This window comes from Magallana gigas, chromosome 2 (assembly GCF_963853765.1).
Source record: "Magallana gigas chromosome 2, xbMagGiga1.1, whole genome shotgun sequence".
Lineage (NCBI taxonomy): Eukaryota > Metazoa > Mollusca > Bivalvia > Ostreida > Ostreidae > Magallana > Magallana gigas.
In genome coordinates, this window is record NC_088854.1 from 3916110 (window position 1) to 3932562 (window position 16453).

Below are 16453 nucleotides of genomic sequence, written 5' to 3' on the forward strand. Positions count from 1 at the left end.
AAAGTTTTCTGTCTGTAAATTTTAATTCAAACACTTTCTTTTAGCTGTACTGATGATAGGTATACAACATTAAATTAAAAAGTGCAACATAAGGTGATGGTGTATTCTCTGGGCTTGATTTGGATTTTAGAGCTTTTCAACCAAGTAATTCAAAGCCTCGATGGCCTTTTCAATGGTCTGTGGAAAAGTTCTCCCACCATCTAAAAGCAAATGATCGAAGTATGCTGCGTAGTCCTCACAACATCCTCTCGGGCTTGGACTTGGAAATAGTCTTTGAAACTCTAGCACATCACAAATATCCACTGGAAATTTATAATCTACAGCACCTGTTAATGAAAAGAATTTTAGTTACAATGTTTTAATACCGATTTAATTTTAGCACTTTGATAAACAACCAGGGTATTAAAGGAGGAGGGCAAATGTAAAAAAATAGAATTTAAATTCTTTAAACTAATCTTTGCTAGAAAATACCAAAAATTTCCGGGTGGAAAAACATCATATCTGGTTTTCCTGGAAGACTTCCATCATCATCATAGCGTCTTTGTGCTCTAATATAATGGTTATTCCATTCCATTTTTATTTGATCAAGTTCTTGCTGTATTATTCTCATAAAGCAGAAACGAAGGCATTCTCTGAATTGGTAAATAGAAAAAGTAATTTAAAAAAAAGTACTGTAAAATTTATGTTAAAAATATCTCTTAATAATTCTGTTGAAAAACCATCCTTATTATAAGTTGTTGGTTTACAAAATTGATCAGGTAACCTGCAGAAGTATTAGGTTATAAAAATTTTATTTCATAATGTTCAAAAATAAATATTTTGCATCTTACATGTGCTCGTTATTTGCCAATGAAAACATCCCTTGGTCTTCCATATCTTTGAACAAGTGTATCCAGAAGGAAATGCCCATCTCTCTCAGTGTTCTCCACCAGCGTTCTATTCTCTTATAACAAGATCAGTTTGTTAAATACTGATGGCAATTTTTTAAAGAGTATGTCACACTTCAAGGTCATTGGATAAAAGAGTTTGGTACTCAAAGGTCCAATAAATTAAGGTATAATTAATATGTACACAGGTACAACCTGTGTGAAAGTTTTACAAATTTAAGTAGATTAAACTCTTATTAGGTTAATAATGTTGATATATACTGATAGATGATTTTTTACAAGGTTTATACATATTAAAATCTCTCTTTCTAATCATTCAAAGGTTATGGCCAAGGTTAAACATTTTTCAAAAGTAGGTCAAACTCTAAGGTCAAGGTCATTAAGTAAAAACAAGTGGGGAATTAAATATATGTAATGTCAAAAGTAATACACCATAAAATTTGAAAGCCTTCACATCAATTGTTCAAAAGTTATTACCAAGGTTTGAGTTTTTGCACAAACACGTATAATATCTGTAATTCCTCCCTCAGAAGAATGTTCAAAGAAGTACTAAAGCCCAAAGTGAATAAAGAGTGAATGTATGGTCAACTACACGGTTTGCAGTCTATTCAACTTATATTAACATCCACAAGTTAAATTTCAACGTACTTTACGCCATTGGATGCTTTATTTGCATGTGTATTCCTAACTACACAAAGGTTGAATTGTCCGCAAACCGTGCATTTGACCATGCATACATTATGCATTCATTCATTCTTAAATCACTTTAGGCTTTCAAAGCTATCAGTACTTCTTTGAACATTCTCCTGAGGGAGGAATTACACTGAAATTCTCTCTCTCTCTCTCTCTCTCTCTCTCTCTTCACACACACACACACACACACACACACACACACACACACACACACACACACATATATATATATATATATATATATATATATATATATATATATATATATATATATATATATATATATATATAATCCTATATAACTCTAAACCAAAGTGCAAACTATGCTTTTGCATGAGAGTAGATTTTCTCAGTGTACATGTAAGAAAAGGTTAAACTTATTGGATTTGGTAATTTTCTTTACATCATATGTTACTGAATCTTATAGTACCTGGTTAGACATTGATCTTCCTATGATAACACTCTTTTCTCCACACATGTCATCATCATGGTACCAACGAAAAGATTTTTGAATGTCCTCAATGTATATATTTTCAGTTCCAGCATCAAGTCTCACGCACCTTGGAGCACCTGAATTAGAAAACTAATACAGCTATAAACTAAGACAGTGATTTTTTTTTTTACTTTAAAGTAAATGATTTCATAAAATTATGTTTTTTTACTTGTTATAAATACAAAAGAATGCACATAATCATTTAAAACTGTGGAGCTAATTAAAAACTATATTTATAGTATCAAGGATAATCCAAATTAATGTAAACTTATACTTAACTGTTTATTTCCTCCAGGTATTTCAAGAAATATGAAGCTACAACACAAGGGTCATTGTTCGTTCTTGCAACTTGAAGCCACAATATTCGCCTTGAAAATCTTTTAAAAAATCAGAACAGCTGATCATTTATAATATTTTATAAATTGTTTTCTAATATGCAGCTATATTTATACATTAATACAACAACCATATAATATCAAACTTGATTTTGAGTGTACAGTGGCGTCGGAAGCAAATTAAAAGAGGGGGGGGGGGGGGGCTAGACTTATCAAAAATCTTGACACAAAAACCGGGGGGGGGGGGTGCCCCCTCTTCCCGGTTTCGACGCCAATGCTGTATAAAAAGAGATATAAAAGAAGCATTTTTATCATCTTACATGACCAACCAAACTCTAAAAGAACTGATACATAGTGATACAACTTACCCACACATCGCACCATGAATAGCGAAACCAAATGGCTTTAATTTGTCGTATCCATCAACATGTATAAGATAATTTGGTCCATTGTTTAGATACATTCTTCTTGTCAAGCAGTGACTCGCTCTCAGATCAACTCCATCAGGATCGATTATTCTCAATAAACACAAAACGTCATCCCTGAAACAGTTTTATATCACTTATTTAATTTTAAAAGGAACTAGAAATCAGTTTTATTACACGTGTTGTAATTAAATATATTATGACGCAAGAAACACATTTTAATTTATCATAGTATACTATATTTGTATATACCTTCCTATAAAGATTCCATGTTTCTGAAGAAGTCTCCGTTTCATCGAGCGACATCCAAGAGTCTGACCACTGAACATCATTTCCTCCTTTCAGTAGAATAATTTCATGTAAATCAGTCGAGGAGGAACAGTCAAATGAATTAAATAATAATAATAATAATAATAATAATAATAATAATAATAATAATAATAATAATAATAATAATAATAATAATAACGACCTTTAAATTATTTATGTTTTAGAGGATTTTCTTGTACTTTACCTATCTATAAAAAATGCTATTAGGACTTGAACAAAACGATAGCAATACTATCGCTATCATACCTGAATGGCTCTAATTGCCATATCCAGGCTGTATCTCCGTCTTCTCAGATTTAGTCTGGCCAAACGCCTTTTCAAATGCCTGCAGCTTAAATATTTTTAATACATAAAATATTACTTGAAATAAAAGTTCTGACCTTCATTTTATACAGTACTGATGTATTGTTACTTTGAAATATTAGCCTACTTACTACATGTATTATGATATAATTTTAATATGAAATATTTTTATTGTTTACACCTACCTTATTTTCACATTATGATTACTCCAAAGAAGGAATATTATTTCGTTATTATCATATCCGTTAAAAAAATACTCTTGAATCCTTTCGTCAACAAACGCCATTTTGCGCAATGGCTGCTGGGAATGCTTCCTATAGAAGGTCGATAGGACGATGGTGCGATGACGAGATGACGATGATACGATAGTACAATGACGATGACACGATAGAGCATCGCATCATCGTCATCGCATCATCGTGCCATCGTCATCGTGTTATCGCATCATCGCTATCGTACCATCGCTTCATCGCGCTATCGCTTCATCTTGCCATCGCTTCATCGTCATCGCATCATCGCGCCATCGCATCATCGTCATCGCGCTATCGCACCATCGCTTCATCGTCATCGCATCATCGCGCCATCGTCATCGCATTATCGCGTCATCGCGCTATCGACCCCAACCTCGATGGTGCGATGGTGCGATAGTGAACTGCATGGCCCTATCCGGATTCCATAGTTAACCAATCATATAGTTTTCACACCGGCGGCGTGTATAATTTATGCATGACGTAGCTGACAGAAATGATCGTGACGCTATAGGAAAAGTCAAACCAAATCGGTTTTGATAATATTTAAGAGTTATCGAACATTGTTGAGGATAGAACACCGTTAATTTATGAGGCTAGGTGGCCAACAAATTATTATCAAATCTTTGTTGAAATGTTACGTATGATGATTTTAACGATAGAAATATAAATATCTCGTTATAGAGCTCTTCTTATTAACGAGATGAATGTAGTCTATAAATGGCCACAACCACTGAACCCTCTTAAAGAAATCTGCTATGACTGTAAATTGTTTACCTCATTTTCGCTTGGTCTGCATTTGACACAGAGCAGAAATAAAGCTGAAATAATACAAAATCTTGAACACACTTGTATAAAGCGCAATAACTGGTTCAGGACTTTAAAAGGAAATATTTTCCCCGAACGAGATCATAGGGAATAAAAATATACATGTATACACACATACATGTATACAGCTGCCTACATACATGTATATATATCTACAACAGCCTATATGCATGTATACATACACACATATACAGCCCTTATATACATGTATACATATACAACTACATACACACCTAAATAGCTGCCAACATACCTACAGACAAAGCGGAGAACGCCGCCCGCATCATGTCGCTCATTCAATGGTCAGAGAAAACCAGTCTAAAACTATTTTTCAGCATGTGTTGAGTGGTAGGGGTAGTAAAACGGTCTAGATGTTAGCAGATGTTTGTTCACAAGCTCCTTCACGAACACAAAAACACGAATCTATCTTTGGATATTTTTTTGGTACTAGCTATGCTTCCAAATCTTTGTATTTTGTCATTTTTAACCCCCCCCCCCCCCCCCCCCCCAAGTTCAAAGGTAGTCTTTAAAGATATTGAAATCTACCTGAGAATTACGCAATTTATTTTTAATACATTCAATCAGATAGATTTTATGACATTTTGTGACTTTTTCCATTACATTGTGGGTTTTTTTTTTTAAAATTGTCTTACCGACAAATCATTTCTATCACCACCTACAATACAGAATTTTGATATCTGATGTATTTCTCCTTTATCACATTTATGTACCTCTTCAATGAATGAAATAAATTCAAACACATTTAATGTTATACACAAATATGCGTTTTATTTGCATTCCAGAAATAAAATCACCAATATGAATGAACATAAAAACACAGTATCTATGAAACATTGCAAACAATTAATGAAAAACTATAGCATATGCATGGAACAAATTAAAACAAAAAAGAATTTGAAAATGAATTACATGCATAGTAATAGCCCAAAGTCATGACAATTAAAAAAAATTTAAAACTTTAAAAACCAAAAATAGAATATCAATGTCTTCATAAGTGTTTTCGCACAACGAAAGTAGCCATGCAGATTTTTAATTTATGACAGTCACTTTGTCAAAATGGTGAGAAAAGCGCGCACATGTTGCATGTGGCCGTGGGTATATAAACAAGTGTCCGTTTCTCCAACATCATCTCACAGAGCCCAGTGTGTGACCATGAAGACAACCGCCGTATTCCTCTGCCTGCTCGGTTTGGCCGGTAAATCGTCTACTTATATCACCTTTAAAATTAGTTTAGATTTTTTAAACCATGTCTTTTTATAGAAAGTCATTGAGGTTAGTTGGTCATCGAATAACCCCTCAGATCCTACTTCATTTTTAGAAATAATTTGTTTAGTTATAAACTATCATTTGATAAAATTCCATGTATTTTAATTTTGAAAATTCTATCTGTTTACACAGCTCTTCTTAAGAGTGTTAGATAGTTGTGGCCATTTTTTGACTGTAAACTTCTTTACAAGGAGAGCGCTACTAATATATAACAATATAAGAAATAGGGACTTTTCCTTTAATAGTTTATAGCTATAGACATCATATCTTGACATTTAAGGAGGATCTGATGGCTAATTTGTTGAGCACACAGCCTCCTTAAGGAGATTTATACAGTTAAAAAATGGCCTTGTCCAGCCAGCTCCCTGATAATTTTCATATCGAGAGTACTATTGTGATGTAACTTATTTCCTATTTGCACTTCTGTAGTTGCTGTGCCCACGTTGTTTCAACCTGCCAAGGAGATCCTGAGGTCGTCTGTCAGCAGAATCGCGCATCCGATGGATGAGGTAAACCCGGTCAAAATAATTCAATACTAGCAGGTTTGGTTTGTTATTCAAAGTAAGATGATCAAAATTATAGAGGATACATAAATCTTAGATAAAGAAAATCCTTTTGAGAAAAATTAAACTATAATAAGATTTTAACCATGATCATATAAATTTGTTTTTGCTTTGCTTAAAATAGTGAAGAATAATATAAATTGCTATTTTAATGCTCATATAATTATTACTACTGAGGCGTTTGGACGAAGTTTGACAATGACTAATGTGAAGGATTTAATAGCCATATGTGATGAATTACTGAAACAAATTTCACTTGCGACGACCTTTTATTGCAAAATGAAAACTTTTCACTATATCAAGTCACATATGCTTTGAAACCTTAACATGACATTAAGTAATCAAGATAAACTGGGGCAGCGGGGGTTGTAGTGTACAGCATTGAATCGCCAATAATTCTGATTGTCCCTATTTAGGTGGAGTCCCGTGTGGTGGGGGGTCAGACCGCTAGCACCGGGGAGTGGCCGTGGCAGGTGTCCCTCCAGATCGGTACCTCCCACATCTGTGGGGGCTCACTGATCTCAACCACCCGGGTCCTGACAGCGGCCCACTGTGTGGAGGCTTACGTGTAGGAAATTAACCACATCTCTGTCTGTCTCTGTCTGTCCGTCCCTCTGTCTGTCTGTCTGTCTGTCCCTCTGTCTGTCTGTCTGTCTCTCTCTCTCTGTCGGGGCCTCTTTTACTCTATGTGCATATAGTAGATATTATAGATATATTTCTGTCACAAAAATGACTTATACATGCAAGTGATGCAAAAAGAACTGTTGACATTTGTTTACAGAAACCAGCCCACCAGATACAGCGTCGAGGCTGGTATCACAAGGGTCAGCGCCAATGGAGAAACAAGAACCGTCACCAAGGTCAACTTGGTGAGTAGACTCTTTTGCAAGCTTTATTGTTTTGCTATGAACACATTCCAAGGGTAAAACTGATCTGGGTGTCTACACATCTCTAATTCTTCCGCAGCACCCCCAGTACAGCGGGTCTAGTGCCGGATTCCCCAATGACATCGCTGTCCTGGAGCTGAGCTCCCCCATTCCCCTGGGCTCTACCATTGCCCTGGCGACCCTCGCCTCAAACAACGAAGATTTCCTCTCTGGAACACAGAACTGCTGGATTACTGGATGGGGTCGCACCAATGTCGGAAGTAAGATGCCTAGGTTTCTACAATAGCGTTCAATTATACATTTGATGTAATTTGATATATGGTAATTTTTTTTTTGCTTTTGTTTATGAAGCATCCGGATCTACCTCAAACTCTCTGATGGAAGCAAAGATGAACAACATTGCTAACACTGAATGCTCCAACAGATGGAGCGGTGTTTCAGGTGCAAGCATTTTCAGCAGCCATATTTGTTTGTACGAGGAAGGAAAATCAGCTTGCAGTGTAAGTCAAACATGGGTATCAAGTGAAAAAGTCTGTAAATCTAGTGTAAATAGTATAGGTGTTGTGTGTGACAGCTATTTTTGATATTCCACAGGGTGACAGCGGCGGACCCTATGTTTGCGAGAAAAACGGTGTATGGATCCAGGCTGGAGTGACGTCATGGGGCATCAGCACGTGCTCCGGAACTTACCCCAGTGTCTACACCCGGGTGTCCAGCTACAGCAGCTGGATTCAAAACTTCTTGTAATTCAACCGATGGTGATTAACTAATAAACACATAAATTTAGTTTTTATTGTTTTTCTCTTTGTAAGGTTTTGACTCACATGAGCTTAAATTTTGAGTGAACTTTTCTGCAATCGCAATCGGAAAAACACAAAATGGAGTCGCTTTCCAATAAAATTAGTATCTGCTAGACAGCCTCGTGTGTCGCCTTTGTGGTATATTTTAGAGTATGTTATTGACTTTAATGAAGTCTAGCTTTCATCTCAACAGATCGTAAAATGTGTTGTATTTATATCAAGTTTTATAAAAATGGGGGGGGGGGGGGGGGGGGGGGGGGGTTGTCATGGACGCCTAGGTAATACATTCGAGGTGTTTTTCCGAGCCTGCTGGAAAGACCCGAGAAGTTGCGATTGAACTTTTCTGATCACGTTTTGTCTGTCTTCTGTCTCTCTGTATGTCTGTTCGTTAGTAAACTTTTCACAATTTCGACTTCTTCCCCAGAACCACTAAGCCAATTTCAACCAAACTTAGCACAAACCCAAGCATGCATATTCCTGACACATATGTTTCTTGAGTCCGCACAAGCACTGATTTTATGATTGTCGGGACAGGCTGATATTCCTTGAGTGCGGAATGCACTGATGTTATGGAATATATATTCATATATACTTTTTTAATATGGCAAACTGGTTTACCCGAGTCCAAGAAAACTAATTTTACAAGAGCTCTGACTCACTGAATTTAACTTAGCCCAGAATCACGGAGCTAACCTGATTCTGAGTCACGGCGCGTGTTTTAACGTGAATCTGGACAAACGGGTTCTATCAGAGCACCAACACTTTGAGTTTACCTATGCTCGGACAACTGAGTTAACTTACCTGAGTTTGGACACACTGAGTTTACCTACATTCAAAGGAGGTTTGGGATACCTCCATGTTGTGACGAATTGTTTATCGAAATAAACAATAAAATGTAGTGTAATCGTGTAACTAGTTTCTTTTCATATATTGTCACCTATATTGTCACAGCGTAACGCAGTGGGTTTGAGGGTTTACTACGAATCTGTAATTCATGAGTTCGAATCCCACTGAAGGTTTTACATTGTTCACCTCTCCCAATATTTTGAAAAGCTAATTTTTGGTTAATTATTGTAATATCTGAAAATCCTAAATCAGTGAAAGTATTCTGATTATGATGTGTTTTAATCCACATTAATATCAAGAGATGTCAGATCCATCTTAGGTCAGGACATGCACCGAGTTTACCTGAGCCCCGACACACAGAAAAAAAAATATAAGATACTTTTATCTTTACATTTAAAAGTTTTCCTTTTTTTGTTTTATAGAGCTCTTCTTCTCAACGAGATGAATATAGTCTAAAAATGGCGACACCCACTGAACCCTCTTAAAGAGATCTGCTATGTCTGTAAATTTTTAGCTCATTTTCGCTTGGTCTGCATTTGACACAGAGCAAAATCAAAGCTGAAAAAGATAAACTCTTTAACACACTTGTATAAAGCGCAATAACTGGTTCAGGGCTTACAAAAAACACTTTCTTTGAAAGAGAATATATGTATAGAGAATAGACATGTATACATACATATACAGGTACATACATTGAAACTTTGAATCTTACATAACCAATTTAATATGTACCTTTGAAAAACAACTGATTTAAATATCCACTCCTTAATAAAAAAAGATTTTTCTCTACAAAGTTTCTAGCACTATATTTTGAGTCGCGGAAGCGAACTAAATAACATGTTAATTTCATGTACATGTATGTTTCATATCCCTGACTCAAAGCGTATATAATGGCTTTACAGCGACAATACACATGTATTTCAAACAAACAGACATCAGTATGAATATAAATATAAGCACTGGATGCTTATTTTTGGATGTTGTCGGTCCTGTAACACACCAGGCGGTGAGGACAAGTTAGTGCGGTATTCAATTAGTATGCACCGTATATACAGGTGCCTATATATACATGTATGTACATACACAGCTATACAGCTTGCAATATACATGTATACACCGACATATACAGCTGGATATATACATGTATGCATACAGACCTACATGTAAACAACTGCCTATATACATGTATACAGACAGACATATACAGCTGGCTATTTACATGTATACAAACAGACATATACAGGTGCCTATGTACATGTATACAAACAGACATATACAGCTGGCTCTTTACATGTATACAAACAGACCTGTACAGCTGGCTATATACATGTATACAAACAGACATATACAGCTGGCTATTTACATGTATACATACACACCTATACAGCTTGCTATATACATGTATACATACACACCTATACAGCTTGCTATATACATGTATACATACACACCTATACAGCTGGCTATTTACATGTATACATACACACCTATACAGCTTGCCATATACATGTATACAAACACACCTATACAGCTTGCTATATACATGTATACATACACACCTATACAGCTTGCTATATACATGTATACAAACACACCTATACAGCTGGCTATTTACATGTATACATACACACCTATACAGCTTGCCATATACATGTATACAAACACACCTATACAGCTTGCCATATACATGTATACAAACACACCTATACAGCTTGCTATATACATGTATACAAACACACCTATACAGCTGGCTATATACATGTATACAAACACACCTATACAGCTGGCTATATACATGTATACAAACACACCTATACAGCTTGCTATATACATGTATACATACACACCTATACAGCTGGCTATTTACATGTATACATGCACAGCTATACAGCTTGCTATATACATGTATACAAACAGACATATACAGGTGCCTATGTACATGTATACATGCACAGCTATACAGCTGTATATATTCAAGCAATGAAATAAAAGAAATCATTTTATTGTTTATATTTACATCTTTCTTTTAAAACATTAGTAGACTGATTATAAAAAGTAAGTAAAATTATACTCTGTCCCGAGTTTTTGCTTCCACCACTTTTCGCTTGATATTTTGATAATGATAAATACCTTAATGCTCAAACTAAGTTCATCCACTAATATGAAAAATGTCCAGATTATCTGTCTTGAAACGCCCCCTTTACCGCTTCAGGTTTCAATAAACATCCCAAAATAGATTAGCCCGGATGATAACGTTGAAAAATTGCGCAAGGTGTCCCGAGTACTTCCGAATGGAGAAAAGATGTAAACATTTCCCATTATAAATCTCCGTAAGAAATTTGTTTTCGTTCCCGTAAACTTTAATGAGTGAATTGGGATCATTTGTCAATGAAGTTATCTTGGATATTTTCCATTTCATCGATTTCAACTGTACTTCTTTCACAAGTATGTGTATTTTTATTAAAAATCATCAAAAGGTAGTGGAAGCAATAACTTGGGACATACTATAACTAAATTACTGTTGATGTACATCAGTACGCAAGATAACAGAAACAGCCAAATCGTCCCCTATGGGAATTTAATCTGACATCAGAATGATTATATCATGCAGTCCGTGATTTTTCTTTACGTCACTGAATGTTTCTACAAATCGATAAACGGGTAATGTAGATTTCAGTCTGGCTGTACGAAATAATCATGATGATGTCCGACTCAAATTATAGGAGACGATTTAGCTGTTTCTATTAGCGGGGGAAATGCATTTCCAGGGGGAAAAACCACTTTTGAAAAACATTTTTTTTTGGTTATTTTCTATCGTAAATATTTCTAAATATTTCGAATTAGCATTTTGAACCTATCATTTTGCTTGTGCAATTTAATTATTAATCTTCAAAGTTGGCTTAAACCACATTTTCTCAGTAAAATGCATGGTTTTTGGCCTAGATATCCTTCAGGTAAAGGAACACTTTTGTGTAACAAAAGATTTACCTATGGGGCCGGTTTGATTTTTTAGGTAGTAACAAAGAGGGAGAATCCTATGAAGGATTCTGAACCGTAAACATTGTAGTGAGAAATCAAAAGTAGTTTTAAAACAAACTTTAGACACGTCTTGTATACATATACCTTTAAGTCCATGTGGAGACAGCTCTTCACTCCATTTGTATACTGACTTGGGAACAATATTTTTTTGTTAATACATTTATAAATCACTTTAGTACATTTCTCATTTAATGAATATTTTCAAAATAAAAAGGTAGATGTGGACTACATCTACTTGCCAAAAGTTTCTGTTCAATTACATACTTTTCAAAAAAACTGAAAATAGCAGTAATAATACTATTGTACTGCATTACACACTCATACAAACTTTTGCAGAAATATCATTTTTAATAAAAAGAAGCCATCATTTGACAAAAAATCACCAAGAGTTTTAACACCAATTTGATACCATTGTTTTTTTAAAAAAAATTGTTATTAAACCTTTTATTAGAATTAAACCATACTGGAACGATATAGAATTTTTTTTTAGCATACATTTCATTTTCAGTATTCTTCGTAATATATAGCTACATGTATATGGTAAAAACATCATACCAAAAATCATTATTTCTATGCATCAAAATTACTAAATTACTTACTAAATGCACCATCAAAATCAATTATATTATTTACAATGTCGCTACCATTAATTATTAAGAATATATCTAGTCATGGGTTGTTGCTAATTACTTAATCCATGAGTATTTTAATGACTTGATAAAAAATTCTACATTAACCATTTTTAAGCCCCCAGATACACTATAAGTAGTCCTAGAGAGGTACATCAACTAGTTTTACTTTATCATATTTCAATTTTTATATCAATTCAAATAAATCATTACATAGTAAAGTTATTTTTTCACATTTTGGTGAGGGAAGAAAAATACCGGTAAATAAATGATTAAGTTTTGGCAAATTGAGAGTTTTAACAATTGTAATCCGGCCTACTGGTTTGAGTATTCGTATACTCCATTCCATTCTTCCTTATCTAACTTTCCTAGGCAAACTGCAAAATTTGTATATTCAGCTTTTATGTGCAGACAATCTATCCTATATAAAAACAACAATGCGTAGACTTAATTGCCATTTGTATATTCATGTTTATAAAGTTGGGTATAGGTCCGATGAGCGGGTGTTTATTCATTAAGTTGTTATGTAACGGGATGAGCGGAGGCTACTCCAAACAACAACAAGACATCTTAAATTTAACAAAATTTAATAACAAAAAAAATAAGAGAAAGAAAGAAAAGATAGAAATATAAACACTAAACCACACAAACACTCACACAACTTTCACTCAACAAGAAAAAATATGATGTTTATACAAATGACCAAAAATAAATTAGAAGAGTGTCCGAATCTCCGGGGCTGTAGTCCTGGACCAACTACGGACAACCACAACTAGAGTAGTTTCGTCACCACAATCATCATCATCACCATCGCCATCATAATCATCGACACTATCGTCAACATCATCGCCTACAACACCATAATCATAATAGACATCATCGTCATCACCATAATCATCTACTTCATAATCATCACCGACGTCACCATGAACGACATCATCTACATCATCTTCATCGACATGACCATCATCATCGTCGTCGTCATCATCACCATAACATCATCGTCGTCATCAACATGAACATCGCATCGTCATCGACTTCACCATGAACGACATCATCTACACCATCATCATCGACATGACCATCATCATCATCATCGACATCAACAATATGACACTACAATAAGTGTACAAGTGACACCATAACACCATAATAAAAACAATATTGTATAATACATCATATAAGTATCTCACTGATAGTATCAAACTATGATAATGTATAAATAGTATTATATTAAAGGCAACATCTCAAAATATTGTAAGTATATGGTAACTAAGTTATTTGTTTACAGTAAACAATATGGCGTCTGAGACTTCCGGTGACGCACTTCCGCCCAAGTAGTTAAGTGGAAAAAGTGACCATAAATTGTAAAATAAAATAACGCATAGAAAATAGCCCTTTAAATCACCGTTTCTTTATACAGCAATAGCAAAAACTGTACTATAGAAAAAGACGAATTCCATTTAAACACTCTCGCTAAAGTCACACATCAGTGAACACACAGGTAACTCTACAGTGAACAATGGTCAAGGTGACTTTATAGGACGACTGCGTAATACTAATAAAAAGGCAAAAATTTACAAATAAACTACACCAAACTAAATAAATACTTACCACGGTCAGCTATCCGTGTCCGCGTCAAATGCTGAACTTGTGAAACTAAAACATGCCACACAGGCTTCTAACACGATACCCCCTTCATACACTAAGCACGTCTTTATCGCTGGACAGCTCGGCCGGGTATAACTTAGCGCCTATTGTTAGCGTCGGCCAAGCACGTTGCAAAGAATTATGGGAAAAATAAAATCGGGTGTGTTCGATATGAACAGTGATTGTCACAATCATATACATGTCTCTATATTTGTTTTTAAAACGCTATAATAAATCATTTACTGACTTACTTACTCTACCTAGGAATCATTCTTTGATCCTTTGTACACGCATTGAATCAACATGATTTTACGGACCTTCTCTGACTTTTTCCATTATGTTTTTTTATTAAATTGTAATAACGATATATCATTTCTACTATCACAACCGACAATACGTAATTTTGATATCTGATGTATTTCTTCTTTATCATATTAATCAATTATGATTTATATTTAATAATATCTGTCTAATTCAACGAGTAATGCGCAATTACCGGAAGAGCCATTGGAACACCCGAATTATGTTAGAAATATTTACATTAATGAAATATTAATCAGCGTAAGTATAATATCAGGTCGTGAAGGAAGATTGATGTATTTATACGCACCAGATTTGACTTCTGTGTTTTGAGTAAATATCACTAAAATCAATCAATGCAATTGAATGTAAATATTTATGTCTTCAATGAATGAAAAAAATTTGAACGCGTTTATTTTTTGTTATACACAAAATATGCCTTTTATTTGCATTCTTGAAAAAAAAATCAATTAATGAATATAAAAACAATCTATCTATGAAATATTGCAAGATATTAATAAAAATTATAGCATATGCATGAAACAAAATTAAATATGAAAACGAATTACATGCACAGTAATAGCCCAAATTCATGACAATTAAAAAATTTAAAACTTTAAAAACCAAAAATAGAATATCAATACGTCATCATAAGGAAAGTAGCCATGCAGATTTTTAATTTATGACAGTCACTTAGTCAAAATGGTGAGAAAAGCGCGCACATGTTTCATGTGGCCGTGGGTATATAAACAAGTGCCCGTGTCTCCAACATCACCTCACAGAGCCCAGTGTGACCATGAAGACAACCGCCGTATTCCTCTGCCTGCTCGGCTTGACCGGTAAATCGTCTACTTATATCACCTTTTAGATTAGTTTAGCTTTTTGTAAACCATGTCTTTTTATAGAAAGTTATTGGGGCTAGTTGGTCATAAAATGATTCATCAGATTTAACTTCATTTTTAGAAATAATTTGTTTTGCTATAAACTATCATTTGATAAAATTCCATGTATTTTAACTTTGAAACCTCTATCTGTTTACACAGCTCTTCTTAAGAGTGTTCGATAGTTGTGGCCAGTTCGTTTAAGAAGGGGCACCAGAAAGTAGTTACAGCATATCATCCTTTAAGCAAGACATTTCTATTGATCAACCAAAATTTCAGCGTCAATCGTAGAATTATAAGCAAGACTAGACTTTGACCCATGCGTGCACGGGTTGACATTGCATATGATATCGGACAGTGAGATACATCCACTCACCGTATTGTTGACATTTACAAAACCAAACTTGAAGCCTACAATACTGCTATTAATTTCACTTCACTTTGCTTAGTTAGAATAATCTAACTGGGTCTCGGGACAGGCCTTCACCACATTTAAAATGCCTCCCATATACCCGTAATGTAGCAAAAAATTGCAGAATCGCTCCGAAACGATTTTGGAGAAAATTAATGAAGCTGCATTGAAAATAACAGTCAAATTATTAATAACAAATCATTTTGAGGCTGTAAATACCTTTCATCTAAATTTTATTCATATTAATGAAGAATTCAACACTTTTTGGGAGTTGATTTTAATCAACTCTCCTATGCAGTCACTCTGGCGAAAGTGACTGTTTGGACCTAAGCACAAATCATCACCGCTGACAAGTCTTAGTTCTTGAATATAATAGAAAAATTCGACGTAATGTATGCTGAAGCATTGTTTTTCAAGGAAACTTATAAACACTTTGAAAATAGTAAGTTTTTATATAATACGAACAATTTAGATATTTATGTAGTTTCATGTATTCCTACAACAGAGTTTAATATAGTCTCGTTCAACCAAAAGCTCGGCTGTCTCCGTAAATCTCCGACAAACAGAGAGGCTCTCTTGCTTGTCGGAGATAAACGGAGACAGCTGAGCCACCCCTG

At 34.6% G+C, this 16453-nt stretch overlaps 2 protein-coding genes and 1 long non-coding RNA gene across 7 annotated transcripts in view; 1 reads left to right on the forward strand and 2 right to left on the reverse strand.

Annotated features, from left to right (window-relative positions):
• Window positions 1-16453, forward strand: part of LOC117681657 (chymotrypsin-like serine proteinase) — a 35746-nt gene that overhangs the window by 13986 nt on the left and 5307 nt on the right. The window contains exons 1-7 of one of the 5 annotated variants that reach the window (XM_034447072.2): window positions 5631-5758; window positions 6259-6338; window positions 6809-6960; window positions 7174-7261; window positions 7359-7539; window positions 7631-7779; window positions 7874-8066. The exons of 1 other annotated variant lie outside the window; for it this stretch is intronic. In XM_034447072.2, the coding sequence (XP_034302963.2) occupies window positions 5647-5758; window positions 6259-6338; window positions 6809-6960; window positions 7174-7261; window positions 7359-7539; window positions 7631-7779; window positions 7874-8026 (915 nt within the window). In that variant the 5' untranslated portion in view covers window positions 5631-5646 and the 3' untranslated portion in view covers window positions 8027-8066. Of the gene's footprint in view, window positions 1-5630; window positions 5759-6258; window positions 6339-6808; window positions 6961-7173; window positions 7262-7358; window positions 7540-7630; window positions 7780-7873; window positions 8067-11273; window positions 11371-15306; window positions 15383-16453 lie in introns of those variants that run through there. 3 more of the 5 variants (XM_066074596.1, XM_066074598.1, XM_011420096.4) reach the window with 3 other exon arrangements.
• On the reverse strand, window positions 15-4145 carry LOC117690651 (uncharacterized). The gene is made up of 9 exons (XM_066074594.1): window positions 3652-4145; window positions 3410-3494; window positions 3086-3171; window positions 2777-2950; window positions 2353-2450; window positions 2011-2150; window positions 831-943; window positions 472-632; window positions 15-326 (listed from the first exon to the last, which is right to left on the reverse strand). The coding sequence occupies exons 1-9, from the start codon at window positions 3750-3752 to the stop codon at window positions 127-129; spliced, it is 1158 nt and encodes a 385-aa protein (XP_065930666.1). The 5' UTR covers window positions 3753-4145; the 3' UTR covers window positions 15-126.
• LOC136272646 (uncharacterized) lies at window positions 13164-14437 on the reverse strand. The gene is made up of 2 exons (XR_010710628.1): window positions 14208-14437; window positions 13164-13709 (listed from the first exon to the last, which is right to left on the reverse strand). It is a non-coding gene; the product is annotated as an uncharacterized lncRNA (long non-coding RNA).

Excerpts from the sequence above, each read along its gene's own strand:
- LOC117690651 (XM_066074594.1), bottom strand. The coding sequence starts at position 3,752 with ATGGCGTTTGTTGACGAAAGGATTCAAGAGTATTTTTTTAACGGATAT. Across the intron at positions 944-2,010 it reads GAAGATCAATGTCTAACCAG|AGAATAGAACGCTGGTGGAG; the intron begins GTACTATAAGAT and ends TCTTGTTATAAG. Across the intron at positions 327-471 it reads TTTCCACCCGGAAATTTTTG|GTGCTGTAGATTATAAATTT; the intron begins GTATTTTCTAGC and ends TTTCATTAACAG.